General features: G+C 50.4%; 10 protein-coding genes across 10 annotated transcripts; 3 read left to right on the top strand and 7 right to left on the bottom strand.

Annotated features, from left to right (window-relative positions):
- Positions 1 to 542: 542 nt before the first annotated feature.
- Positions 543 to 3,234, bottom strand: ASPBRDRAFT_46897 (putative MFS transporter). The gene is made up of 10 exons (XM_067625741.1): positions 2,743 to 3,234; positions 2,504 to 2,681; positions 2,278 to 2,438; positions 2,123 to 2,215; positions 2,046 to 2,075; positions 1,632 to 1,988; positions 1,518 to 1,571; positions 1,408 to 1,455; positions 1,040 to 1,357; positions 543 to 981 (listed from the first exon to the last, which is right to left on the bottom strand). Exons 1-10 carry the CDS (start codon positions 2,756 to 2,758, stop codon positions 737 to 739), a joined length of 1,500 nt encoding a protein of 499 aa, XP_067475957.1. The 5' UTR covers positions 2,759 to 3,234; the 3' UTR covers positions 543 to 736.
- Positions 3,235 to 4,337: 1,103 nt separating this feature from the next.
- On the bottom strand, positions 4,338 to 6,156 carry ASPBRDRAFT_199135 (peroxisomal biogenesis factor 3; the record flags this gene model as incomplete). Its single annotated transcript, XM_067621292.1, has 4 exons — positions 4,338 to 5,031; positions 5,090 to 5,486; positions 5,550 to 5,902; positions 5,999 to 6,156. The coding sequence occupies 4 exons, from the start codon at positions 6,154 to 6,156 to the stop codon at positions 4,338 to 4,340; spliced, it is 1,602 nt and encodes a 533-aa protein (XP_067475956.1).
- Positions 6,157 to 7,069: 913 nt separating this feature from the next.
- On the top strand, positions 7,070 to 8,066 carry ASPBRDRAFT_310277 (autophagy-related protein 101). The gene is made up of 3 exons (XM_067622854.1): positions 7,070 to 7,321; positions 7,400 to 7,735; positions 7,836 to 8,066. Exons 1-3 carry the CDS (start codon positions 7,243 to 7,245, stop codon positions 8,021 to 8,023), a joined length of 603 nt encoding a protein of 200 aa, XP_067475955.1. The 5' UTR covers positions 7,070 to 7,242; the 3' UTR covers positions 8,024 to 8,066.
- Positions 8,067 to 8,636: 570 nt separating this feature from the next.
- Positions 8,637 to 10,051, bottom strand: yop1 (putative membrane biogenesis protein (Yop1)). The gene is made up of 6 exons (XM_067625740.1): positions 9,987 to 10,051; positions 9,510 to 9,716; positions 9,426 to 9,434; positions 9,233 to 9,296; positions 9,101 to 9,158; positions 8,637 to 9,026 (listed from the first exon to the last, which is right to left on the bottom strand). The coding sequence occupies exons 1-6, from the start codon at positions 10,038 to 10,040 to the stop codon at positions 8,909 to 8,911; spliced, it is 510 nt and encodes a 169-aa protein (XP_067475954.1). The 5' UTR covers positions 10,041 to 10,051; the 3' UTR covers positions 8,637 to 8,908.
- A 2,146-nt stretch (positions 10,052 to 12,197) lies between these two features.
- ASPBRDRAFT_184579 (putative RSC complex subunit (Sth1)) lies at positions 12,198 to 17,245 on the bottom strand. The gene is made up of 4 exons (XM_067620024.1): positions 16,660 to 17,245; positions 16,329 to 16,530; positions 12,539 to 16,257; positions 12,198 to 12,481 (listed from the first exon to the last, which is right to left on the bottom strand). Exons 1-4 carry the CDS (start codon positions 16,750 to 16,752, stop codon positions 12,263 to 12,265), a joined length of 4,233 nt encoding a protein of 1,410 aa, XP_067475953.1. The 5' UTR covers positions 16,753 to 17,245; the 3' UTR covers positions 12,198 to 12,262.
- A 211-nt stretch (positions 17,246 to 17,456) lies between these two features.
- On the bottom strand, positions 17,457 to 19,769 carry ASPBRDRAFT_46892 (BAR domain protein). Its single transcript, XM_067625738.1, has 5 exons — positions 19,290 to 19,769; positions 19,055 to 19,222; positions 18,880 to 18,995; positions 18,538 to 18,818; positions 17,457 to 18,484 (listed from the first exon to the last, which is right to left on the bottom strand). The coding sequence occupies exons 1-5, from the start codon at positions 19,414 to 19,416 to the stop codon at positions 17,881 to 17,883; spliced, it is 1,296 nt and encodes a 431-aa protein (XP_067475952.1). The 5' UTR covers positions 19,417 to 19,769; the 3' UTR covers positions 17,457 to 17,880.
- Positions 19,770 to 20,423: 654 nt separating this feature from the next.
- ASPBRDRAFT_310129 (uncharacterized protein) lies at positions 20,424 to 21,608 on the top strand. The gene has a single exon (XM_067622850.1). It carries the CDS (start codon positions 20,595 to 20,597, stop codon positions 21,342 to 21,344), a length of 750 nt encoding a protein of 249 aa, XP_067475951.1. The 5' UTR covers positions 20,424 to 20,594; the 3' UTR covers positions 21,345 to 21,608.
- Positions 21,545 to 22,306, top strand: ASPBRDRAFT_310138 (uncharacterized protein). Its single transcript, XM_067622851.1, has 2 exons — positions 21,545 to 21,570; positions 21,691 to 22,306. Exon 2 carries the CDS (start codon positions 21,864 to 21,866, stop codon positions 22,188 to 22,190), a length of 327 nt encoding a protein of 108 aa, XP_067475950.1. The 5' UTR covers positions 21,545 to 21,570; positions 21,691 to 21,863; the 3' UTR covers positions 22,191 to 22,306.
- Positions 22,307 to 22,877: 571 nt separating this feature from the next.
- On the bottom strand, positions 22,878 to 24,005 carry mpt (putative DNA repair and transcription factor Ada). Its single transcript, XM_067625737.1, has one exon. It carries the CDS (start codon positions 23,862 to 23,864, stop codon positions 23,022 to 23,024), a length of 843 nt encoding a protein of 280 aa, XP_067475949.1. The 5' UTR covers positions 23,865 to 24,005; the 3' UTR covers positions 22,878 to 23,021.
- Positions 24,006 to 24,649: 644 nt separating this feature from the next.
- On the bottom strand, positions 24,650 to 26,244 carry ASPBRDRAFT_159519 (60S ribosomal protein uL2). The gene is made up of 5 exons (XM_067619448.1): positions 26,229 to 26,244; positions 26,093 to 26,150; positions 25,512 to 26,003; positions 25,316 to 25,401; positions 24,650 to 25,253 (listed from the first exon to the last, which is right to left on the bottom strand). The coding sequence occupies exons 2-5, from the start codon at positions 26,139 to 26,141 to the stop codon at positions 25,116 to 25,118; spliced, it is 765 nt and encodes a 254-aa protein (XP_067475948.1). The 5' UTR covers positions 26,142 to 26,150; positions 26,229 to 26,244; the 3' UTR covers positions 24,650 to 25,115.
- Positions 26,245 to 27,052: the final 808 nt, after the last annotated feature.

Genomic DNA, 27,052 nt, shown 5'->3' with positions numbered 1-27,052 from the left:
GCTGAGATGGAGTGGGCGAGTCATTTATTTGCTGTGGGAATTGGTTAGTCGATTGCCCGATTCACTTTACTCATTGCTTCTTGGGTAGCACTCACGATCTAGCTCTCATCTTTCTTCTCTTGCGCTTGAGGCGACGGACGCGCTTCTTTCTCCACTTGGCTCTCATCTTCGAAGAGAATTCGAAACTGATAGCAGTCAGTCAGTCACTATTGGCCCAGCCAGAACGACAAAGCACTGCAACCAGTGCAGGCTGGGAGGGGGTACTCACACTTCTGCGAGGATGAAGAGATGGTTGGAAGAATGATGGAGAGCGGCCGCGGTTGAGCTTCTTGTGTGCGCCGTGGCTGACTCAGCATGCAATGCCGCTAAGGGCTCGCTAGTGTTGCGCCGGCGCTGATTGGCTCGCTGATTGTCACCCACTGCTTTACCGAGACTGGTATTACCGCTTTGGGCGTTGCCCGTGACATCAACCCTCCTGGTGTGTGTACCTTCAGTACCGTGGCATGCGGTGGAAACCCATTACTATTGAGAGAAAAAAAAGACTCGTTGCTATGATGCGTTCAAGGGCATTTAGTTTCATGATTCTCGTTTCACCTATTCGTGTGTCTGATCGACGCCAGCCCTAGATAGCCCTATCTACTGCTGTATACCCAGGAATAACACCGTGCTCTATGTAGATTGTAGATGTCCGCCAGAATCAAAGATAGGATCCTCAACCTGAATTGGGAAAAATCGCTTAGTAGTTATAGCGGTAGGTCACCGCCAGATCTCCCTGTACGTCTTCTTCATCTTCTCGCAGCTCCGCTGGGGCGCCATTGGCCATGATCCGGTCTCGTCGCTTATTCTCCGTCCAGAGTGCCACAAAGTATCCAATGCAGCAGGCCGCGGAGAAGCAAATGAAGGACAGACTGATAATGTAACCATTCCGATAGAGAGGCGCATCTTTGGCTAGAAATGCATATGTGGAGATAATACCTCCAGCTGATGAACCATGTCAGTAGCGTCACCAGTTTATGCTTTTCTCGTCGACGTCACTTACTGTTACCGAACCCAACCTGCCATGCCGTGCCCACGCTGCGCCTGCGGTGACCTCCTAGGTTCATTGCAAACCAGCATATAATAACTGGCATCGCACTATAGCAACCACTAGTCACCATGAAGAGCGCTCCGTATTGGGCGTGTCGGTGAGCCTCTCCGTGTACATTCAATAATATTCCAAATCCAGCCATAGCAATTGCTGTAGGAATCAAAGTGAAAGCCAACCGGTGTCTGGCTTGATCCGAAAACGTTGCAATTACCATCGAAAATGCAAAGGCAGCTGCCCACGGAGGGATCGAGTACAATTGGGTTTGAATGGCTGGTACAAAGGCTCAGCATACAGCGCAATCATTGGGGACGAATACATACTTCCATAGCCGTAGGTCTTGATAATAGTCGGGGCGAAGAAAGCATATCCTGAGCTTGTTAACCTATACTACTTTCCAGGTACTCCCGGATCAAGATGGCAACCAACTTACCATATGCTGTGACAACCTGTCCAAAATACATAAACCCGCCAAGGAAGATCTTGTCTATACTTCAGTCAGCATATGCAGGAATACAGTAGCGTCCTAGTTCTCGCATGTACTTACAGTCCTTGAATACGGCCAACACATCGCGCCAACCCATATGGGCATCATGCCCAGCTTTCCCTACATCACGAGCCAGCTTAGCCCGAATATACGTTCGCTCTTCCTCGTTAAGCCACTTGACATCTTCGGGGAATCCCGGAATGATGAAGAACCAGACAATGGCGACCACGCAGGTGATAACTCCTTCGATGATGAAAACCCACCGCCAGCCTCCGTAGCCTCGGACTCCGTCCATCTTCCCTAGACCGCTGGCAAGCAGGCCGCCGAAGGCGCCGGCCAATGTGGTCGAGCTGAAGAAGAAACTGAAGCGCTTCTGTGCCTCACTACGCTTATACCACATGCCCAAAAGATAAAAGCCTTGGCAGGCACTCTGTTAGCGAAAGGTCCTTAGGGATTGGGGAAGAAACCACCTACAACCAGGAAACATGCCAGTTTCAAACATTCCTGTACTAATATTAGCTATGTGTCGACTAAGTCGATTGCCTTCGTACCTAGAAACCAGCGTGTAGTCATCAATCCACCCCAATTTGACACCAAGCCCTGACATATCATGACGAGGCCGAACCCAAACATACACAAAGACACTGCCATCATCAGCGACTTAGTAAGCGGTGCGCAACGGTGCTCATGAACGTGCGATACATACACCATACATGCGGTTTGAGCTTCTTCAGCAAGATATTGGACGGTATCTCGAATATAACGTAGGGCACGAAGAATATAGTGAGTGCAGTATTGTACTTGGTACCAGTGACGATGTTGAGGTCCGTTTGAAGCCCGAGTACGGCCGCATTGCTGATGTTGACACTGTACCAGGCGCAAACCGTTATTGAGATGACACTTCAACACATAGACAGCACGGGGCCGCATACCGATCCAGAAAAGCAAGCAGATACAGAACGCAGAGACACGGGACGATGTGCCAGTCAATCTTGGCCATGAGCTTGCGCTCCGTAGTTGTGGTGAGAGGAGGAAGCTCCGGGGTGAGAGCTTCAATGTGGTCCTCAGCTTTCACTGCGGGTTCGGGCTGAGGAGAGCGGCTTATCGTCTCTGTTCAGGCAACTTGAGGTCACTACCGTCTCCGTGAGACCTCGATGCGTATGCACTGTACCTTCCGATAATCCCATCGCGAATAATGATGCGCGGAAATTCCAAAATCGTTGTACGCTTATATGCTTCTGTGGTAGAATGCGACGCGATGGATAGAGATACTGTGACCGGATTACTCAAGGTAACAAGGGCGTACTCTCGGCGGATAAAAAGGTGCAAGAACAAATTTCGAGAAGCAAGGGATGTATGACACGATGAGCACGTAAACAGACGAGATAAGACGCCGAGACACTGTTTAAGTAGAGAGTCACGGTAATTGGCCACGCAGAGGGGAGCAGAAAGACGGAAAGACAGCACAAGAGGGGCAACCAGGGGTGCCAGACAGATTCGATAGTGAATACGGACTGCTTCGATGGCGGCTGACGAACCATTCAGTCTAACCAATAGCCTATACAGCTCGGCTGTGATGAACGCGGCAGTGGATGAGGACCAATTAACTCATTGACTTGGGAGGCCTTACATTAGCGAGAGAACAAGGACGGGTCGGATACATCCTACCCATTTCGGCCTAATCAGATAGCCTGACAGGCTGGGCATTGCTTAGCATGGATGTCCGATCCATGGAGGCTCCCGACCGTGCCACTCGAAAGTTTCATCCGGCTTCTTATCTGAACGGTCTGAAGCCATAATGATGGCTTTATCTGGGTAGGGAACCAAAGATGAGGCCAGTCTGGGCGGATGTAACATGCCGAGGGAAAAGAAAGTTTGGCAGGAATGGAGGAGACATGCCGGCCGTAAGCTCCATCCAGTCCACAATTTCCCTGTCCCGGAATCACAGACCTAATAGTTAGGAGATAAGGATCAAAGTAAGCCGTGAGTACATTTGAGCAATGGCCCAGCCATGGCCAACTCAAGTGGACTCAAAATTAGTAGATTACTGGATAATAGATATGTAGTTAGTTGGTACCTTTCCCCGCAGATCCTTCCTTAGCTAAGCTTATCTACCCCACAGTCGGCAGTTCTCGAGCTGTTCCCCAATAAAGCGCTACTAAGCATGGAGTATGAAGAAGAGTTTGTAGACAATGGAACAATGACAAACCGTCAGCACGTTGTCGAATTACATGCTTTTAGGCCACTACAAAATTGGTAGTTCACAATGCAAAGTCAAATGCGCATGTTAGGCCCAATGAGAGAGCATAAAGATGTGGTCCAGGTAGCACAGAAGCCGTATAGTACAGTCGCACAACCTGCATGAGAGCGCAAATCGAAGTCTCCGAAGTTGCTCGGCAAAGAGTGTCATGTCTGATCATTTGGGCCCATGCGTGGCAGTGACTGGCCACGTGCGGCCCTTCATTCGTCCCACGTCCCCAACATCCTGAAAAGTGAGACGCGCGTACGATGATAGTACCTGTCAAACATCCAATCTAGCAACATGTTCCTCCCTCCCTTCAGGTAGTGATTCTAGAACACTCATAACCCATATGAACTTGTCATAATAATTACTCGCCACCACGAGCTATCATACAATCATACCATACCTCCCCCAGTCCCGCGCTGGGATGAGACTCCGGATAGATTAGGGACCATTTATATCACAGATATTCCCGAAATTTTCCGCCCCCAACATTCACTAGAAACCAGGACAGGATCACACGGTCAACTGCTCGACGGTTGGTCGTCTACAGCCTTTCCCCATGCCTTCTCAAAGGCCGAATCATCGTCCACTGCTACGACTGACGCTCCTGGGGCAGGTCCCTCTTCGTCGGCTTCCTCCTTCTCAATCATCTCTGGGGCAGGTGATGTAGGAACATCAAAGCCCGCCTCTTCCCCCAATGGCTGCGTCCTTGAATCAGTCCCCAGCAGCTCAGAGTCAAAATTTGAGCTGTATATGACAGCCGCAAAAGCCTCGAGTTCTCGTACCCCCTGTTCGATGGAAGTGAGATACAAGTTTGGGGGAGCTGTCCCATTTCCGATTACATGGGCTTGTCGAGCCAGGACAGCCAACACGTTGGCCAGCTTCGTTTTCGTGTCGGAGCCGTCGGCCGCGGGGACGACCGTGGCGACCGACGTGAACGACTGGGGAACGGATGTGGGCACCTGACTGGATGACTTGAACGCGTCGGCTTTGCATTGGTCAATGAGGGTTTGAAAGCATTCGTTGTTGAGAAGCAACATAACACGAGTAAAAGTCGGAGAGTCGATCAGATCGGCCGTCTCATCCAGGAGATGGCGCAGCGATGCTGTCGTCTGAGGCGTCGCGGGTTCCGTCACCCCGAGAACCCCGGACTCCTGCAACAGATGATCCTCCTCTTCCCGCGAGGGGAGCACGTAAGACAACCACTTCCGATGCCTGTTGGGGAAAAGAACCGTCAGCATCCGGCCACTAAGACTTGTTATAGACAACGTACTTCCTGTCCTCCTCGGTCTCGCCCTCTATCTTTCCCCGGACTTGTAGGATCAGATCCGACAGCTTGCTCAGCGAAATGTCCTCACGGGGATTCAAAGGGCCAAACACCTCGGTCACGGCGGCCTGCACCTCCTCCATCAACTGCTTCCAGCCTCGGTGAAGCAGCCACCAACTGAAGGCAAGGTATCTCCGATTTGTCTCAAAGTCATTCCCCAGTGTTTGTGTGAGGTCGTCATCGTCGTGATCCTCGAGTCGAATCGTCGATCCATCGGCAGGTGGTGTGGCCATGGAGATCACGCTGGACAGGTAGTTGCGTCGGCCGAGCAGGTTGAGTTGGATGCGAGTGAAGATGGTCAGCAAGGTCAGGGTATAGATCAGTGTAAAAGACCTTGTGATGGCTATGCGGGGATGTTAGATTCCTCGGTTCCTGTACAGAAAGTGACAATATAGTGGTGACTGACAGGTTATCTTGACCTCGTTCCACAGCTGAGTCTTATTCCGCTTCGGCCGTGGTGAGCCGCCCCCCTCGATGGTCGATTCCCCTAATTGACTGGTACGGACAAACCCATCGCTTTGGAAGCTGGACAAGCTGCGCCGATCATCATCCGTTATACTGGGGCCCACCGAGCTTAGATCCGAGGCTGTTCCTTCCCCTGCGTTGAGACGAGCCAGTCGCTCTGCACGCTTCTTTTGGAGCTCCTTGGTCAATTCTTCCACGGGAAGTGCCTCGAGAATATCCTCCGCCGCAGTCGGCAATAGGGCTAGCACAGTATAGGTGCAGTCGGTTTGATTCTGTTCAAAGCGTCGCCGCAAGCTAGACAAGAGGCAATAGCCGTCAGTTACCGTTCTGGAGCACGCGAGCAGGTCACGGCGTTGAGATAAGACGAGGTAAGGGAGGCCCATCACTTACTTCTCCCGAGCAATGCGGTCACTACTCATGCGCTCGCGTGCCTCTGAGATCTTGGAGAGCAGGTACTGGCCTGCGAGATAGCCCGCTCCGATCACGCCAGCTCCGATCGCAAGGCCCTTGCGATTGCGCCGGAACCAGCGCTTAGTAGCACTGATCATTATGGGGCGAAGATGGTCGGGAACAGATTCTCAGAGACGGGGAGCAGTGCAGTTCATCGTATGAAGTGAAAGAGAAAAAGAAAATAGGTAATAATGGAGGTTGGGAATCACAAGGAAAGCCGAAGAGACGGCGTGAGTGATGGAAGAGCGACGGGAAGCACGGTCGGGGATTGAGGGTCCCTGGAGCGGCCTCGGCTAAAGAGCAGCCAGCAAGCAAAGAGATTGCTTTACTAGCCGGCAACACGTATGATCGTCACCAGCGGGTCAGGCTATCACGGATGCGAGGATGGGTATGCTATGCTCTGTAGATTAAGTAGTAGTAGAGAAGAAAGATGTGTGGATCGATAAACGGATCAAATGGCAATAGTTTGTGCCACTTCATCCCCGCAATTAGTTGCATCATCATAATAGTGTAAGTCTCGGTGGTTTGGTTTCTTCCATTTGCATCTCAGCCTGATTCTGTCCAACGTGTTGGGAGAGGCCAACCTTAGGCAGCCAGCCAGTGGCCAGGTACCGCCAATACCAGTCGATACAGGCGCGGATGCCCCCTATCAGGGCTGATAACTTGATAAGGGATAAGGAGAACAGCCATCATACCGTCACAGGCAGAGGGGCACCCCATCATTACATACACGCCATGACTGTTCCATTATCCTCTGCTTCCCTTTTGCTTTCCTTCACCTTCTTCTATCTATCTTTCTTTATCTTCACTTCCTCTTTCTCCTTCATTTATATGTAGCTTTCATCCTCCCAGAACTGAGAACACACATGGATTGTCTCCCCAGCAAATCATGCCTCCCTCATGACCCTTCCTCCATGCCAGCCTCTCCACACCGGTCCTAGTCAAGGAAACCCGCTCTGTCCCCTCCCCCGAACGCCAGCGTCATCGTCATCACCGGTTCCCCCCCCTTCTTCAACCCCAGACTTAATCTGATCCATCCTTCGACTAAACACGTCGGAACCCCTTCCCGACTGGACAGCTCAGCTTGGGATTAACTGGACAGTCACATAAGCTTGTCGATCGCTGAGCTCAGTTAATTACTCTTCAATTTACAGAGAGTGGCACCGGTCGCTGCCCCCATCAAGATGGAGCCCCGCAAAACGCCCCCGGAGTACTTCCTGGAGATCTTCGCAGATACCACCAACGTTCGCGACGTGTTAAAAGGTTAGTTGATTTCCTCTTCGCTGGATCTCCCCTCTACAGTTGACAGCCTTCAAATACTAACGTCCTCTCTCCGATTAGGTATCCTCAACACCATCTTCTTCCACCGATACTTCCCCTCCATCCGCCCAATCACCTTCGACGTCCTCGACTTCACCCTCCCCGCCATCAACGACGTAGATCTCGAAACCCTCATCGACTCCCGCGTGAGTTCCCTCGTCCGCCAGCACTCCTCTACGGCCAGCGCCCCCGACGGTGGCGGGGGTGTCCGGGCCCGAATGGCCGTGGAATTCTACGAAAAGCGACGTCGACGACCGGGAACCTGGTTTGGCGGACTATCAGGAAAGGGCGAGGAAGAAGTATGCTGGGAAGTGTGGAATTTAGATGTGACGATAGCCACTCCTCGAACAGAGTCAGGTATGGACGCAACCCCGTCCAAAATCCCCACCTCACACATCCGCCAAGCTATTGCCCTCTTCCCCTGTGCTGAGTGCTGACATGTGATTGCCGGGTCTAGAACGCGCCAAAGTGCGCAAAGCTATGGAGAATATGCTGCAGAAAGCCGTCCTGAAGATTCTGGCCGTGGTTAACCGCGATAAGGAGCACATTCCCCCGATCACTACGAGCGATTCGAATCCGTTTCCTTATCGGGTGGTTCTGAATCCTCGATCTGATGGTTGGCAGAATCGCTTTGGGTTATACTGATGCAGGCTACTGTCCCCTCCCTCTCCAATGCTTTTTTCCTCCAAAACACACAAAACATGTGCCCAGGCTACGGTTACCTGGACGCGTTATGATATGATATATATGAAAAAATTGATCCGCAGGGCAGGCTGCGCGGCAGGGCACGACTGGGGATGTGTATGGAATGTTGCGTATGTGTTTGCCCAGTTGGCGCGCCGCTCCCCTCTGCCATTCCGGGGTCGGTGGCAACAAACAACAACAACAACCAGCTTTGATTCTCCTGCAAGTGGTATTTTATCTGCTTTCTTTGCCCCCCCTTTTTCATATGCGTCTCCTTCAGATCCGAAGGATGGAATGTTTTTATACCCCCCATATTCACCACACTTTCCATCTCCCGAAGAGAGGAGAGGAGACAGGGGAAAGGAATGAATGACGACCAGGAGGGTCAAGTTATTGACAATGCTCAATTTACCAAGAAACGAGGCATAATGCATCAAAAGTATAAGCTATAATAATACCACACAGCCACGGGAGCAGGGCATTAGGTCCCTGATGTCTCTCCTTTCCAACCAGCGCAAAAAGATTCAACACGCAATTCTACTTAGATTCAACTCATGGCAAAAGGAACAGCATGAAAAAAAACACACAAGGATAGCCCAATTCTCGCCCGACGAGGCTCAAAGTATCGTATCGTATCAATCAATCAATCAGTCAATCACACCGCATCATCCAGTTACATCGATTTTCTCCAAACATATCGACATTTGAAAAAGGTCCCGAAAGGAAGCTTTCCAACTGCCTTTTGTTTTGCAAAAATTCCCCCAAAACAGCAACCGAGAAACGACTGAGTCTGTGGGTTGACCAGGATCAACCCACAGATTCACCCGGACTTCACGATTTGGCTATTTACTGCTCCTTAGCAGCAGCCTCGGCCTGGGCGCGGAGGTTGGCCGAAGTGGAACCGCCCTGGAAGAAGCGGCCGAGCACGGGCTGGATGAAGGAGTGGAAGACAACTTGGGCACCGCTGGAGAGAAGGTCAGTCAGAGTACTGCTGATGATGGAAGTGGGCTGCAAAGCTGCGGGTAAAGGATAGCTTACTTGGTCTGGGGAAGAGACATCCAGAGGACAAGGGCGAACTTGAAGATGTAGTAGAAGGCTGTATTAAAGAGTCGCGATCAGTTCCATGAACGATCCACTGTGGCGATCACATCAATCGGTGCGAATACTTACGGAACCAGTAGGGGGCAGAGATGGCGCTCTCAATGACGGTGAAGAAGGCGTAAACAACCCAGTACTAGAAGAATCACATGCCAATCAGTATGACCGCTGCTGACGAACACACGTTGTCACGTGCAGAAAGATAACCTAGGCGTGTGAAACACCCGAGTTATGTCGAGATAACGGGAAATCACGAGGAACATACCGTCAACCACTAAACGCAGGGGCACAATCATCAGCACATTTATCATCTAAGAAAACAGTAAGGGAACAGAGGGAGAAAGCATACCTGCGTGTCGTCGGCCTTTCCAGCGGTGAACAGAGCGTTCAGGGAGTAGTATCCAGGGATGAGGAAACCAGCGAGGTTGACGAGGAATTCACCGGCAATGTTGAAGAAGACCAGGAAGAAGTAGATGCCGACCAGGCCAAGGATCACGTAGACCTTGGGGACGGAGGTCTGACGCTCCAAGTTGTTGAGGACAGGGTACTTGGAGAGCTAAAGTGTGAAGCAAGAGAGATGGTTAGTTTCGTTTAGCTTCAAAACTGGCGGCCGAGAAATATGCAAGTAGGCAGAAACCGGAGAACAACAACACGACTTCATCTCATCCCCAGCTCCGATAATTCCAATCCGCGATGATCAAACATTGTAAGACAGGAAGAAAAAGAAACAGAATCAATGCAGATAGGAAAGCAACCTCTTCGGAGACCGATTGGGGGGGACAGGGAGGAATAGGACACAAATCAAGAAAACGCACACACGACTTACCTCCTTGTCGAGCTGGGCAATAGCGTGCTGAGCACGATCCTGGAAAGAGGCCATTTTTGAGGGGGAATGAGGATAGCAGAAGCTGTGCTAAGAGGAATCTGAAAGATCTGGCTTGGTAAACTCTTGAAGAAGGGAAAGCGAAAGTCGGATTCGGTCGTTATCAGGGCGCGGCAGAGGAGAAGAGGAGGACGAACGAACAGGTGAGATTCGAAAGGACGAGCTGGCGGTTACGGAACCGCCAGCCCGGATGACGGTGTGGTCACGTGATGTGCTCATGACGTCGAGGGCTGGCCATTGTCCCCAGATGACGTTCCAGGCGGGAATAGAAGCAGATGAGAGGCATCTATCTCATGGTGGGTCAGATGAGGATACTGGTCGTGTGCTTGATTTTTCTATGATTTTACTCTTTTTTCTCTACAAGTAAGTGTAGTCCGTCTCTTGGACGACTTCTGGAGGGATTTCTTTCCAAACCATTCGATTGATACGCTCGGTATCAGCTAAGTATGTATGTTACGGGGGGTCCTCGTCCGGGCCCCGGCGGCAGGGCTTTTTCTGTGCAGCTTTTTTTGCTTTGGCTCCACTGGGGCTGGATTTATCCCTCACATTAAATAGTCGAGTTATTGATTATTGTTAGCTAATAGTGGTTTGACGACTCTGATATGGCTCTACATAATGCACATACTCATCTCCCAACATACATGATTATACTACTGATCCCAGTCAATAGTAGTAGAAAACACTCCAACCGCCAGAAGGTATCTACAAAGCAGGTAGTTAGTTAGTAAGAGTACCTCTCAACCAGGAGAAAATTTAGGACCTGCTTGAATCCAATAACCTAGTAAACTAGGTACATGAAATCTGCATCTGCATCCATCTCCGTCAACCAATGACTGAGTCTACTTCCCTCCCAGTAATATGTCCACCTTCTATACATAGTTTAGAGAGAGACGGAGAGAAAGAGAGAGAGATCCATCCCGTCCCATTCCAAAGATCGAACGAATCCCGATCGCTTACCAAAGTTAGACTGGATTGACTGGGGTTTTGATACGTAACAAGATCTGCAACGCATCCAACTATCCATTCCACACACACGCGCACACATACCTATTCTACTGATGGAGTAACTACATGTGGTGAGTGGTCGACTTAACTATAAAATATCTCTATACATGGATAACTATTATATAGATAGAAGGTATGTTGGGCTTCTAGAACTAATTTAGAGAACAACAGATCTGGTGGGTTCCAAGACTCGGAAGTTGGTGTGTGTTATGTTTGTGTGTGCGGAATTAGTTTCCATTCTTCCATCCACTGCAGCCATACATTTCTATCCCACTTTGTATGGACCAGTGAACCTGATAGGCAGAGAGATATTCAGCTAGCCATTTAGTCGTGCCTAGCGAACCAGGTTTTGGTTTCAAGTTCAATGCTGGAAACATGCTGAAACGCAAAGAATTTGGATGGATTAAATATGTGCAATGTCTGTTTCCAATTTTGTATGTGTAACTAGTATGTTGCTGTGTCAAGCTGACTTACATGGTTCAGTGTGAGCATCTCCAAATCTTAAGAGGCATCTTGCGACCGAGCCATGAAGCAGAAAGTCGACCAATGTAACTGACCTTAACTAGACTTACGCTGCTTGGGAATACATGGTGGCCACTTTACAATGATATTCTCTTTGTCGGTATCTCACAATCAATCTGTCTACCCTCGTAACTATAGGAATCAACCCGGCATAATTTTGCACACACACCCCAACATCAAACATGGTACATTACGTAGGGCTACATTGGCCGTCGCTAATAAATCACAGAGTTGAAGATCCAATTACAACCAATGTCATCTTCAAAACGGAGTTCCCTGGGCGGGTAGAACCCTTCCAGAGGAGTCAGAAGTGACAGTGAAAGATCCGCGACCTGCCCGGTCTAGACATCGTCGGCACTCAAATGAGGAAAATGGAAAGGGAGGGAAAGAAAAACAGGTGTAGTAATAGAAGATTCGAAGAGGATCCCGGGGAGAGAAGTGTAAAAGGAGAAATCGCTCGTCTTCAAATCGAATAGAGCAGTGCGCCATCAACCATCGTCCATCCCCAGCCACCAAAAGGTCACAGGAACGCCAGCCACAGAGCAAAAGTCGGTTAAAAAAGGGGGGCATATCAAAAGACAGATCAAAACAGCATAGAATGTAATGTGCAGGTATTCGAAGTTTTTTGCAACACGTTAAACCATGTCAAGAAATAACAGCCACTATGTCTTCACCAACGTCTATTAGCAATGTCAATCACTCTCATGGACGCCACTGCCGGTTCCTGCAGCCGCGGCGTTGTCTCGGTTGCCGCTATTGAACGTGAGCTTCAGTTTTGGGGTAGCAACCGCTGAAGGTGTCTCGGCTCCCGATGCCGCAGTAGTAGACTGATCATTTCCACCCAGGTCATCGTAGTTGGCAAACTGCGGGTGGCCTTCGGTCTCCTTCTTGAGCTCCGATAAACATTTTGCCTAGGCACGGTTAGTAACTGCTCAACTTCCTCTATTGAATTCCAGACATCTACTCACCTCGATATCGTTGGCATCCTGGAAGAGGACGCTGCCATCCTCGTTGTAAGTCCGGGCATTTTGGCAAAGGAGATGGATGTCATTGCGGAAGTCTTTCAGGTTCTGATACTCCTCACGATTGATCTTCTTCTTGATCATATCCATAGCGATCGGATTCTGGATGACCATGTAATAGTCGGGATAGTGCGACTTGGGCGGCGGCTTCATAAATGGTTCAATGATGGACCGCGTAACAGGACCATCCTCGCTGTCCGACGAATCGGCCGGCAGCTCCTGCTCCATATCCATCAACGCTTGGTATACAGTGTTGACGATGCGTTGCAGAATGGCACGATCCTCAGGAGACAGTGTCTCAACCGGCTTGGCTTGTCTTCCTCTCTTCCGCTTTGGCTGAGGCGTTTCCTCAACGACCTCCTCAGCCTTGCGCTTGGGAGCGGGACCTCTGCGGCGCTTCTTCGGCTGAGGTGTCTCGGAGTTCTCGCGGGAAGGCTCCGGTGAAGAATCGCCCACTGTTTTCTTTTGACGCTTCTCCTTGTTCACCCGACGACGCTCTACCCTTGCCTCTTTCCGAGCGATAGCATCCTCGATCGTGTCATCATCCGCATCGACAGCCATAAGCCATTGTTCTTCAGTAAGGCCATCATCATACCGGGTAACCTTGCGTTCACGTGCACCGCGACCAGCATACTCGACATCGACCTCCTCCGTGACCGGGTTATCCTCCGTTAGATAGATATCGGGCAACTCTTCTTCGCACATCAGACGAGGATATTTGTAACCAGGGCCGTACGGTACAGTTTTCTGTCGTTCTTTATCAATACGCTGGAAAGCAGTCAACTCTTCGTCAGACCGCGCCATAATGTCGTTCAAATCATCGTCATCCATCTCTTCCTGATCACCAATTTGATCTGCAGCCTCGGCAGTCTCCAAAAGCGTCCGCAGCAAAGCGTCACGCTCCTCATTGGTAGACTTGTTGTCGAACTTTCCTGCTTGGATGACCTTGCCATCCATATCAAGCTTGAACTGAGCACGCTCCAAGATCTTCTCCTCAACCGAGTTGGAACTGATCAGACGCAGGATACGGACTTCATTCTTCTGACCGATACGATGCGCACGATCCTGGGCTTGCAAATCCTGGTGAGGGTTCCAGTCAGAATCGAAAATGATGACGGTATCAGCGGACTGAAGGTTGAGACCCAAACCTCCCGCACGTGTCGATAGCAGGAAGCAGAAGTATTCCGAATTCGGTGCGTTGAACAATTTCAACAGATCGGATCGGTCGTCTGATTTAGTAGATCCATCAAGACGAAGATACTTCAGTCCACGAAGACGCAAGAAGTCTTCCATAATGTTCATGATCTGCGTCATCTGGAAAAACATCAGGACACGATGGCCCGTGGCCCGGAACTTGGGCAGGATCCGATCCAGAAGCTCGAATTTACCAGCAGTACGCCAAATCAGATCGTTGGTTCCTCGTCCCGGGTTCATCTGATCTTCCACTGGCTCAAAAACGAACGGATGGTTGCAGAGTTTTCGCAGCTGCATGAGCATGTTGCTAAGACCACGCATACCGGTCTTACCTCCCTTGCCATCGCTAACGGCCATCTTGTTATGTGTAACAAGCTGCCTGTACAGCTTGGCTTGCAATGCAGAGAATCGGCACTTGATGACTCTCTCTTGCTTATCAGGAAGATCTTTCTCGACATCCTTCTTCAGACGTCTCAGCAGGAAGGGCCGCAGAACCTTGTGAAGACGACGAATCACCAGCAGCTGTTCTTCTTCGCTCAGTTCCATACGGTCCTGTCCGCCTGTATTGGCAAAAGGCGTGTTGAACCACTCATCGAACGACTTCACGGACTTGAAGATATTGGGCAGGACGAAGTTCAGCAGCGCCCACAACTCAGGAAGGTTATTTTGCAAAGGTGTACCCGTCAGAATGAGACGGTAACGGCTAGTGTAGTACTGTGACAGTGTGCTACTCAGCTTGGATTGAGTGTTCTTCATACGATGACCTTCGTCAACGATCATATGAGTCCACTTGATCTTGCTCAAAATCGGACGATCCTTGATGATGTACTCATAGGTGGTCAACAGAACCTGGAAGTTGCCCCAACGGATCTGTTGCTGCTGTTGCTTACGGGCATTGGGAGGTCCCTTGTAGACAACACGAGAAACAGACGGCGCCCACTTCTCAAACTCAAGGTTCCAGTTGGTAAGGGTACTAAGAGGGACGATGACGAGGAAGGGACCGTTGTTCTTCTTCCTCTCGATGATGTAGGTAATCAAACTGATGGTCTGGATAGTCTTTCCGAGACCCATCTCATCAGCCAAGATACCGTTGAGATTGTTGTTGTAGAGGGAAATCATCCACTGTAGACCCTTCATCTGGTACTCTTTAAGCGTACCACCAACAAGGATACTGGGCTGAACAGTCACCTCCTCCTTGATACGATGTGCAACGGCATAGTAGTCGATCTTCTTCTTTCCGTCACCTTCATCTTCGCTTCCGGAACCGATCTCCTCTTCTTCATCTTCTTCAAAGAACTGGTCTTCTTCGCCATACCGCTCGGCCAAACTCCGTTGTTGCTCCCGAACGGAGGCAGCAAGCTGCTTGAGGAAGTTGTCAGTCTGCTTAAGAAGGTGAGAAATACGAGAATCTTTGGCCTGTCCGAGCAGCTTGAGATACGTTTCCTCGTCGTTGGCCTTCAAAGCCTGGAGACGTTGCTTGGCGGTACGCTCCACACGTCTCTGTTCTTCACGCTCCATGTGTTGGTGGTGCTGAAGCATCGCGCGACCCAGTTTCTGCATACGAGTGCGCTGTTGGGCAGCAGCGGTCTGCAACTCGGCACCATGAGTAAGGATAGCCTGAAGGTGATCATACTGCTTGCGCTTCTCTCTCGTTTCGCGAGCATCGCGCTGCTGTTTCTCCAACTTCTCGGTGATCCGAGCCTCCCGTAGTGATTGCTTCTTCATACGGCGATGGCTCGAACGGTTTGCAGTCATACCCAGATTGTCAAAATGGAACATTTCATTCTGAATCTGCTTCCGGAAGAGTCGTTGTTTCGGTAGAAGGTTGAGCATCTTGTATTCGATAAGGGCCTTGAGTTTCACAGAGTCGTCCCCTGTGGCGGTGTCGCTCTGGCTAGAATCCCACGCGCCAAGATTGGCAGGAAGCTCGGCCAATTCTGCCTTCCGTGCGTTGATTCTGTTGTAGAGGGCTATTTCCCGTTCTTCGCGCACTTGCTCGAGGTCGATTCCAGGTGGCATCAAGGCAGGAATACGCATGCGGTTAGCGCGGGAGGCGTGGTCGGTAAAGCTGACTGTCTTGGGTATCAGATCGTATGGCGACTGGAAGTTCTGGTAGAAGTCTTTGTGCTGAGGCGCTTCGGTTGTCGTTGCGGGCTGATCAGGCTTGCTCTGAGCAGTGGCTTCCAGGACGCCTTCCGCTGCCGCGACGGTCTCGGATGGAGCAGGAGTCTCCTGCTTCTTCGAAGGGAAAAGTTGCTGCTGGACGCGAGCCGGGATCGGTAGGTTCTTAGAGAGCATCTTGAAAGCTAGGATTTGGTTCCTAAGCGTTGCAAGCTGCTCAGCAGAGAAACTATTCCCGGTTCCAGCTGCGCCTTTCTGAGGTGCGCCCTGGGCTGCAGGCTGTTGACCACCTGTCGCGCTAGCATCCGGTATATTGGTATTTGTCGCACTAGGAATAGAGTTGTTGCGGCCTACGATAGTTTGAAATCAGTGAGCAAGCCATTTAACATGCTATATACATTGATAATGAACTCGGACATACCATTCATGCCATTCGCAGCGACAGCATCAGCATTCGAGCCATTGAGCTGCTGCTGACGTTGCTGCACCTGCAATTGCTGCTGTTGCATCTGCCTTTGTTTGTGGTAGGCTTGTTGCCGTTGAAAGGCCGCTAGAAGATTGTGGGCCTTAAGGTATTCAGGGTCATCATGGCGAACGCCTTGCTCCTGCATCTGTTTGAATTTCTATCATGGAGCCATGTCAGAGGAATTTACATTTTAAGGATGAATTGATTGGGTATAGAGGGAGAAGAAGCAGATAGAATAACAGGGCGGTGTGATGGTAGTGCTTCCACAAGGGACGGAAAAGCATACCTGGAAGACCTCTTGGATTTGTTGTTGCGTGATGTTTGGCGGCAACGACATGTTTCCAGCCGCCATACTGGGTGCTGACTGGAGAGAAGCCATGATTTAGCGCGTGGTGGACGTATTCATAAGCGAAACGACACGCTGGGGGGCGACGTGGAAGCGACCTGGATGCGACAGGCCCCGAACAAGCGCCTAGGGAAACACGTGGGAATTGAGGACGGCGAGGGTAAAAGACAATTCGCGCAGGGAAGGGCGATCGAGTGCGCTAGATTACTGACGTGGAGAGATGGGGGGGCTCCTGATGTCGATGAATGCGACTGGTAGCGGCCTGTATCTGGACCTTGGCGACAAGTTTCGTGATGTTTGGACCAAGCCCGGGGGGAGACACAGGGCGGTAGGCGACAAAACAGGAGAATCAGGAAGAAGGGGGAAGGGGGTGTAGAACACGAGGATGTAGGGGTGGAAAGGACCCCAGACGGAGGGGCCGCGTTGAGAAAGGCGCGTGGAAGGCCAGTCTGGATGAAATGGAGATGGAGGGGACGGGGCTTTCGCGACTTTCCGTGCTGGTCGGGGAAACTGGCGGTGCTCAGCCTGTGCCTGTAACGAGGAGAGGCAGGCGGCGAGACGTTGGAAGAAGATTTCGTGCCGGGTCACGTGAATTCACTGCCCGCGCCCGTCGCTGACTCAGCGTGGCCGCGCCGGCATGCCCGCCTTGGGCCTAGCGCCGTGCCCGCCCTCGGCACTCCGCGCTAAAGTCGGGATACTACGTTAAGGATAGACTACTGTTAGGTCCTTATACGAATACGCCAGCATCAAACGCCGATGACTTGATTAAGGCCTATCCCAAGGGCTCCATAATTTACACTACCAACCCAGTCTAAAAAAGAAATAGAAAACCCCATCCCTTGTGGACCAACACTTCTGTGGGACACCTGTCCTGTGTTTCTTTATTTGTGGCAACCATCCATCACAGCTACTGGTGCAAGCCCGAATCATCGCTGATCATCCTTTCAGGTTACTAGCGACCGTGCGAGGCTTTGCCAAATGAATTATTAGTCGTATCCATCACTCCCCAGTAGAGACGAATACGGCGCATATGTGGGCACCACCGCGAGACGGATTTGCCGGAAATCCGTGAGCAACTGTACACAGTCTATGGCCCGCTAAAACCTCAAGCTCCAGCTTGTTTGTAGTAAGGTAAGATAAACCAGGGCCAAATCAGGAGCCTCAGTACTCGCCTGCACTGAGGATAGGGCGCTTCATAGGAGGCGGTGGCGGCGCAGGCTTCTTGGAACGGGGAGGCGGGGGTGGAGGGGCCTTCTTGTTCAGTGGTGTGCCGTTCAAGGTAGTAGAGCTGGACTTTCTCGAGACAGCACCTCCGTACGAAGATCCTGGAGATGGGTTCCGTCCCATGTATGTCCTCTCGGGACTAGTGCCGCTAATAGGACTAGCATCCTCCGACTGTTCCATGTACGGGTCAACATATGGTCTGCCCATAGTCCGGGACTGCACGCTGTTTCTGCGGCCAATATAGTTATCACTAGCTGCCCGAGACGGCCATTGGTACGTGCCAGGGGATTGCTCTTGGCGCAACTGCGTAGGTCCCTCAAATGTCGAAGTTCGGTTCAGTACAGGCCTCTGAGAAAGAGCATCTGGCGGATAAACTTCTCTGGCACCTGGCTCAATAGAAGATGCCCTGGTCGATCGGATAATAGGCCGCAAATCAGCCGTATTGTCGGTCTCTTCATGCAGTGGTTCGTAGCGTTCATGGTAGGAATGCGCGGTGTTTGAGCGCGGACGACCTGGACGGCGGGTGCTGGGAGGCTGGGCTCTACTAGTACGTTAGCATGACGAGGGTAGCTTGATATTTCGAGCAATGCTCACCTGCTGGGCCACTCATATCTGAGTTGGAGGAGAACATCACGACAGCGCTCGTGATAGTCAAGCTGAGCCTCCAGGAACGCTTCCAGGTTTGCAACACCGTCGACTTCGGATTCCTTGATGTCCTGCATGCGCCGAGACACATCATCGTTGGCCTCTTCGTACTTGACCTTCTGGGTCCGGAGCTCTTCCTCCACGCGGAAGTCTTCCCTCTTCGCCTTCTCCATCTTCGAGAGGGAGGTATCGTAGGCCAGACGTCGGCTGTCAAGCTTCTTGCGAGCAGTCTATGGAACATCGAGTCAGCATCTCATACTACTCGATTGGCAGTCGCAAAATCCGTCATACCTGGTACTCTTTCATCTGAGTCAAGGAATGCTCCAGAGACTCGAGCCACCCCGCATTTACCTGCGAGATGTAAGCGTCCTGGAGACGAGCCAGACGCTCCTCAGCCCTTCCAAGCACTGTGTAGACCAGGCTATCAGCATAAAGAGAATGCGATTTGGCAGTTACGTTGGCTTACTGGTCATGCAGCGGCCGTACTCAGAGTTCGCATCGAAGTCTTCGCCATGGCCAACCATGCTACTACCCAGATGAGCAATGGGCAGGGTCTTTTCCTTATCGTCACCTTCGCTCCGCTTCGAAATGGACTTGATGTAAGCGCCAGTCGCCTTGTGGATACGGTCGATTCCTAGCAGGAAGCACATGAGTCAATAAGCGCAACAGATACTATGGAACTGTGTAGTCGTGATCCTTACCCTCGTGGCGCACGTTCATTTCCGTCTCCATGGCTTTAAAGTCATCAGAGAGCGTGGTTTTGGCCTCTCCGCCCATTCTCTCCCCCGCCCACTGCTTGAAGCGATCGAACTTGCGATTGACGTTCATGTTGACGGATTATGGTAGTAAGTAGAAAATAGAGTGGAAAAACGAATGTTGTATTGATCCGAGTGTTATGCTCTAGAGAAACGAGGTTACGGTGCGACTAGAAACCAAGCTAAACCGTCTTGATGATGTTTCTTTCTAGAATCGGGGGTTGTTGCAAGAGGAATTGAAACGAAAGAAACACGATTCGGAAGAAGCACGCTGCTGCGTATGAGACAGAAGAAAAAGATGGCGCCACAGCCAGGAGGCGAGAAGAGAGAAAGTTGAAAAAGAAAGGGTAGGTGTAGAAAAGGTGCAGCAGAGTTGCGACGGACAAGGAGGAGGGACGGGTTGGGTCTTAAGGGAAGGCTCGAAAAGGGTGACAGGGGAAATTAGCAGGTGGGATTTATTTTTCCCTATTGATTATTATTATTATTATTATATTATTATTATTTTTAATATTACCACAGTACTACCTTTACTATTTTTCCGGGACGAGAGAGAATATTATTAGTAAAATCCGGGGCGGCGATTGCGACCATGGCAGTGTTCATCGAGGAATGACAGACAGCAACAGACCACAATGCCATTGCCAATCGCAAGCGGGCCAGACAAACTCGCAGATGGAGCTGGTTGCACGGAAAGCGCCACATTGCCTTTTCAAGATTTCCCAGCGGATTTTCTTCCCCACCAACTTCGACAAAAGCGTCCCAGGAAAAAACAATTAGGTTGCATGATGACTCCCGGGGCCTTGGTCTTCCTCATTCCCCCCCAATCCTTTCTTTCAGAGGGTCATGCTTTACTGATTCATTTTGTATATCAAAAGCAACCAGCATAACTAACGGATGGACTGCGAAGCAAACCAAAGTCAGTCCCTGTGATGGATGGGAGAGGGTTCGATCCATCCAATGGTCAGTGGAGGCGGGGCCAGAACCGCCATAATTAAGTTCGGTTGGCCCAGCAGGATGAGGTGTACCTGAAACCTAGCAGCTCTGCTATCTGGAATTTCCAACTAGTGGGGATAGTATCTACTTTAGCTGGTTTTAGCCAAGGTACAATGGTCAGACGGTCAGAGGCACTCCGGTGGCACAGCCGGTTGATAAGTTTGCTGACGAAGGGCCTATCATTGTTATCGCCCTCCAAAAACCGGGTTTGCCCAAAAAAGACCTGAGCGGATCTACTCAGAGTAAAGATGTATCAGAATGAGAAGCGTCATAGGCCAGAGCAGATTCTGGACTGCCGGAAGTGACACGCGTTTGTGGGCCATTGCAGTGGAGATCCACTGCCGTCGATTGGCGGTCGATGGCCGATGGTCAGTCCCAAACGTGGTCCTCCATTGGAAGCTCTCTTTGCCACCAGTTGGGACTCGTTCTATTTACAGAACAGACTGTGGGCGGCTACCTATCCAGTCGCTAGGTGGTCTAGATACACAGTCTTGTGAGTTTGGAAGTCTAAAGGGCATCTCAAAGGCTGGTTCAGTTGATCAGAGAATTACAAAGTATGTTTGGACTTACAAGAGGCTCAGGGTAGAGCTTCTGTTCTCTGTAAGTGGGGCTGCCCCGGTGATGAACTGTAGGCTGTGTAAAGATCTCCCACAGTATGTCTGGAAAAGAAGAAACTTGGGAGACCTTCAACCTAAGCATTTATGGTTCAGGGTCCAAAGCAACATACACGGCAGAGGGCCCCCTTTGGTACTTTGTAACGACATTTGTTCCTCTGATCATGCCTCTTCACGGCAATCTGAAAGCGCCAGCGTGGGACGCGATCACCAGGTTTATGATGCAAGACCCGGTCAATGCATCGTCATCTATTGCTATTGGTGGGCAAGAGAAGCTTATCTGGCAACAAGAATACTGGAGGTAATATTACGGCGACGTACAAGTGAAATCTCAGGACTTAATTGCATTGCACCTATTGTAGATTGCTTGAGGAGACAAGATATTCCAGGATGATCTTATCCGGGGGCAATAAGGGCATAAAGACATGATTCGTAGATCCTACGGCTAGACCTATCAAAGATCCAAACAACTTCGAATCCACCTCTCTTTCTCAATCTGAAACAGACACTCGATGCGGAGGTCATTGTCAAACGGGCAACGATCACACCTTGTGTTTGAGAAAGAAAGGAGACCCCTACACGGAGAAAAGTGGGACCCGAGGACCACAGGCGGGAGAATGGTATACACCCAACACCACCAGAGTGCTCAACGCCTCGGCGCTAAAGCAGGCATGCTAAACATCCTGGATTTCATCGATGCGAAGATGGGTTGCGAGAATACTAATACCTCTTCTTGAAAGCTTTGTGATACTACCTTATGCGAGAAACACGCCCCATAGTCCAGGCGACACTTCCTTATATACATCTCGTGCATACCAAATTACATGGTTCCGTCGAATGGCCCAAGCCCTTGAGCAGATTCATGATAAACGCGTGCTTGTAGCAGATATCGCTACTCGCGATTTGCTGCTACATGCGGATTTATCTATCAGAGTCTGTGGCTTTCGGCGAAGCATCTCTTTTACCTATAGATACTGACATGGAAACGGCGGGTGACGGTGGATATTCTATACAAACAGACATTGGGCAGCTTGGTACGGTGATATACGAAGTAATTGCTCGACAGATATGTGGCTTTGACCTCTTCCGAGAGGGAGTCCCCTTGGACAGTCGAGCGACCTGGCCTCGACGAGACTCACTTCCCAGTACCGATGGACTTTGGCTCGGCTCAATCATTGAGAAGTGCTGGGGTTTCAAAATTCGCATGCCTTATCACAGGCACTGGACTCTGTGGATATAGAGGAGATTATGGAAGATGGAGAGCAGCCTCGGAAGTAATCTACCGTCCAATGTCCCTTTAGGATCGTCAAGGCCACCTTAGAAACTCCGTCGTTATGCTAGCAGTGGTATTTACTGCTGTTGCAGTCATTGGTTCTTGGAGCAGGAGACAACCGTTGGCCAGGGGTGATTTTTTTTTTCTTTAGTCCTTTTTCTTGGTTATTCTTCTACTGTTATTTATAGAAGGGGGAGGCATGTATAGAGGCAACCAACGGGCCAGCCGGGTTGATGCCTTGAGTTGCTTCACTTGTTTGTGCAGCCGCCGTAGGCAACCAACGATACTTACACCATGGCTACCCCATTCCAATCGGATAAGTGTTTACGCTAATCTAGTTTCAGTGTAGGCAAGATCCACCTACAGTTTCTACAGAGAGAGATCAATGCAGCTCCTTATAACCATCATCAATTCAATCGTATCAATCCAGCTCGAGCCGTGCATATCCAAAGCGCGATACCGGACAATTCGACTGAATGCGCTGGCAAATCCCGACTGAAGATAATGGCGAAGCAGAAAGCCAGATTCAGCACGAAGCTCATCCATCCATCCATCCGTCCCCTGTCTCATCCCTCCCCTGAATACGTAAGTCTTGAGCATTCGCGGCAATCCCACCAAGACATTGATTTAGCGGATACAATCTACTACTGTAAGGGCCCATTGGGGCAGTGCATTGTCATGCGACATGAATGTCGCTTAATCTGAAATAGTCCATCCCCTCAGATAGTTTCGTTCATTTGCTTCCCTGCACGTCCCCAGACAAAATCCACACTCGGAAGATTAACCTACAAACTCATATTACAGCGCATCATTAGTAGTAGTATCCAATGCTTGAAGCGTTTCATCAACCGAATACCCTCCCCCAACGCCGAAAGAACCTACTGCACGCCAAGCAAGAAGTTCCTCATCCTGCACCACTACTCCAGGTTGTACATCCTGCATAGCAAAGAACCCTTCCTCAGCGGCTAGCAAAACATCGAAGTCATTCCATAGCACGGGCCCATTACCATCCCCATTACCATCTAGCCCGTCTCTATCACCACATTTATTCTCCCCATCCTCATCGCCATCACAACCCATCCCCCTCATAACATCACTCACATACCTCCCCACCGTAACGCCCACAATCCTCTTGAACACCCTATGAAAATGACTCGTCGTCAGCCCCGCCTCCGCCGCCAACTCCCGCAGCGTCGGTTTCGAACCCGCGCGCACAGAAGCCCTGATAGTCTGGCATGCTCTCTGCACTGATTGGATTTGTGGGTGGAAGGCAGTACTAAAGGTCCCACCACCACCACCACCACCACCACCAGTTTTATCCTCCTCCAACGTATTGCTATTCTTATTGATATTGTTGATGATAGTCTTCTCGGGTTTGCAGCGCTTACAAGCCCGGAATCCTGCGCGCTCGGCCTGCGAGGCTGTATCGTAGAAGCGGACGTTGGCTCGTCGGGCGAGACGCGCGGGACAGGTTGGGCGGCAGTAGATTTTTGTTGTGAGGACGGCGTAGACGAATGTGTTGGTGAATCTGGGGTCGCGAGTTTGAATGGCGAGCCAGCGGGTGGAGGTGGATGTGGATGAAGATGGGGATGGGGATGGTTTGGAGACGAGGGGGAGTTTCATTGGGGGTGGTGGTGGCATTTTGGGAGGAAGTAGGAGTAGATTCATTGGAAGGGAGGTAGGTTGGGTTGTAGGTATAAGGTGTTTGGCGTTGGGCTTGAGTATGATACTGTATATATATATAAGTTTTGAAGTCTATGGTGCTGATTGTTTGAGTTCCGCCTCCAATGGTTTCTTGGGGTACATAACGTTTAGCTGTGATTGGTCACTTTGGGAGCAAGGTTTCGTATCTCGGTTGCAGCAGTATCATGCATTGCGGGAAGCTTGATTCTATACTTTGAATGGTCATGGTAGTATCATGAAGAAGGCAAAGATTTCTAGAGCATGTCTTGTATTGGTAGTCTTTTTGTTTTTTTTTGCATGATGACAATAACGCTGGAGTACTACTTGTGTGTGTTCGACGATAATCTGGTGAGGAAACAAATATATATCCGTTCTGAGCACAGGCACCGCTGTCATAGGATAAAGTCCGTCTGTGCTCAACACCTCCATAAATTCATACTACTGTATATGGTCCCTGCCAACCAATCGATCCAAAACAGTATATGGCGAGAGTAAATCGATGGCTAGTACATAGTAACAACTATGCGAGTACTGATATTGTCTGCATTCAACCCGACAGAGAATGTGTTCAATATTCTGAGAATCTCAAGGCGGATATTCAAGGCGTGGATACTGGTCGCCTTCACTCCTGCCTCTTATTATCGCTTCTGCGATCGGTGTCGCTCGCCGCTATATTCCTGCAATATAACAAGGACAGAGGAACTTATTGTAATATCCTAAACTTTGTCGTTAAGCCCACCCTTCTGCAAGCCTCTGAGCACTCGCCTACACCCATATGAGGAAGATATAGCGTATACTGATCTTGCAAGACCCAGGCAAAAGGACCGAGCGAAAAAGGAAAGAAGCAAATGCATAATCGGAGTCTAGTAGTTTTGGTCTCTCGCATGGCAGGCTCGAAACCGTTTCTTGTACGAAAACCGCTGTACAGTTTCTTCTAAAGGGATCTGACGACTCCAGAGAACAAGACAGACAAAACTGTCCTTCCAGTTTTACCGTTTAGAAATAAGGATATCCCAAAAAAGCATGCACCCGGATTTGAATTTTTGAACCCATTTCTTTTGCTTTGATCATCATGAAAATATTTGGTGGCCACGACCTAGATTCGCTAAGGACGCGTGGGAGATTATCCGCAGTCGCCTAAGTACATATGCCTCATAGCAAAAGAGCATTTTCAACCCGTCACAAAGAAAACTCCACACAATACCACGCTTAATCCTTGGTCTTCTGGGTACCACGGAGCAGACCAGTTCTCCGGGCAGCGATAAGACCGGCTTTTTGACCGTGGGCGGCGTAGCGGGAGATGGTCGAGGCCTTACCAATGTGCTGGTGGTTACCACCACCGTGAGGCTGTAGAGAAAACATGTCAGAATCTGCTGGTAAATTGACCAGATTTTTGAAGGGAGCCTTACGTGATCCACGGGGTTCATGGCAACACCACGGGTCTTGGGCCAAGAGTTGCGCTTGACAGCGAACTTGTGCTTGGCGCGAGAAGCCTCTGTAGGAAATCAATTAGCCATCAATGTTCTTTTCTTTAACCGTATTTTTTTTTTTGCTTTCTCTCTCTCCAAAGATAAATCCAATGGAGCCAGATTTCCGGAGACATACTCAGCAAAGGCTTGTCGGTACGACCACCACCAGCGACGATACCGATCATACCACGGGCGGTGTTCTTGACGACCTTCTTGGCACCGGAGGGCAGCTTGATACGAGTCTTGCCTTCCTCGGGGTTGTGGCCGATGACGGTAACGTAGTTACCGGAGGTACGACCAAGAGCACCACGGTCACCAGCCTTCTCCTCGACGTTGGTAACAACGGTACCCTCAGGGACGGAGGCGAGGGGAAGGACGTTTCCGACAGTCAGGGCGGCGTTCTTTCCGGCGTAGACGAATTGGCCGGTGTACATGCCCTCGTTGGCGATGAAGGTCTCGGTGATGGTCTTGAACTTGTAGGGGTGACGGAACTGGACCTTGGCGAGGGGAGCACCACGGCCGGGGTCGTGGATGATCTCCTTCACGACACCACGAGTGTATCCATGACGCTCAGCGTAGTCGAGGGTGCGGAACTGGGCAGGAGCCTTGTTGAGACGGGTGTGTGCCGCTGTCCGGCGAAAAATTGTATCAGTAAAATTTGATCTGGAGATGCTGCGAATTTCGCTTCAAGGATATTATTTCTGCGGTCGCACTCACTGAAAATGGATCCACGACCCTTCCTCTGGTTGCGGATCACGCGACCCATGGCGACTTTCTATATAGGAACCTGGACGTTAGTATTGAGAAAGTTCGCCTGGTGACCTTGTGGTGGGAGAGTTTCGAGTTCTCGTACCTCAAAATGCTAAGATGGGCTTGTCGGGTTGGTGTTGAGAATTCGTCGGCGAAGGGCTGTGTGGGCTTTAGGGTGGAAGTCGCTAATCTAACCGCGCTAGGACTAGTGTCGTTTTTGTGGGCGCGGCTGCGTGGCGCGGGTCGCCTTCTTACTAAGAAGGTCGTTTAACGCATTTACCGCATAGTCAACTAAGTTAACTACTAAGTGAACTACCAGCAGTTCTTGCGCCTGGTGAGCTCTGCTATCATCAGAGTAAAGAAAAATCATTATGACTGCAAAGTAGTGAGGGTTGCTGGTAAAATTGCAGCCACTGTTGGTGTTGAATTTTATTCTAGATACACTATTACTTCTTCCTAAAATTCCACACTCCCTTCAGTCCGTTCTTATTGAAATGCCGCTTTGTCTCTGTCTCGGTCACTCGCGGTTGATTCATGTTGGATTCCGTCTCTTAGCAAGCAGTACTCCCCCTGCTACTTTCGCCTGAGATGTCCTTGCAGTGGGCTATTGATTCAAGCCATCGCCTTTTAGTATCTTTTCTTGGGCTGACCTGGCTTAGTAGCACTATTGTCTCACTGGCGTCTCAGTATCATTTGGACGTTCCCTGCATGTAAACAGATCATACTGGTTCGGAATGGTCAATTTCGATTATCCACGTCAGCGAACGGAGTCTTGATGTTTGCTGCATCTCGTTCCGTAGCATGCGCGTTGGGTTTTCTCTAGATGCTCCCCCGGGCCGCCTCAGAGTCACCCACCGATCCGCAATCTCAAATGTGACAAAGTGTACCTGGGCGAAGGGGACCTGACGCGCCTGAAGAGCGAGTCTG

The sequence above is a fragment of the Aspergillus brasiliensis genome, assembly GCF_001889945.1.
Source record: "Aspergillus brasiliensis CBS 101740 unplaced genomic scaffold ASPBRscaffold_12, whole genome shotgun sequence".
NCBI lineage: Eukaryota > Fungi > Ascomycota > Eurotiomycetes > Eurotiales > Aspergillaceae > Aspergillus > Aspergillus brasiliensis.
Note: the sequence above shows the minus strand (reverse complement) of the source record. Positions and strands in the feature narration are given on the sequence as shown.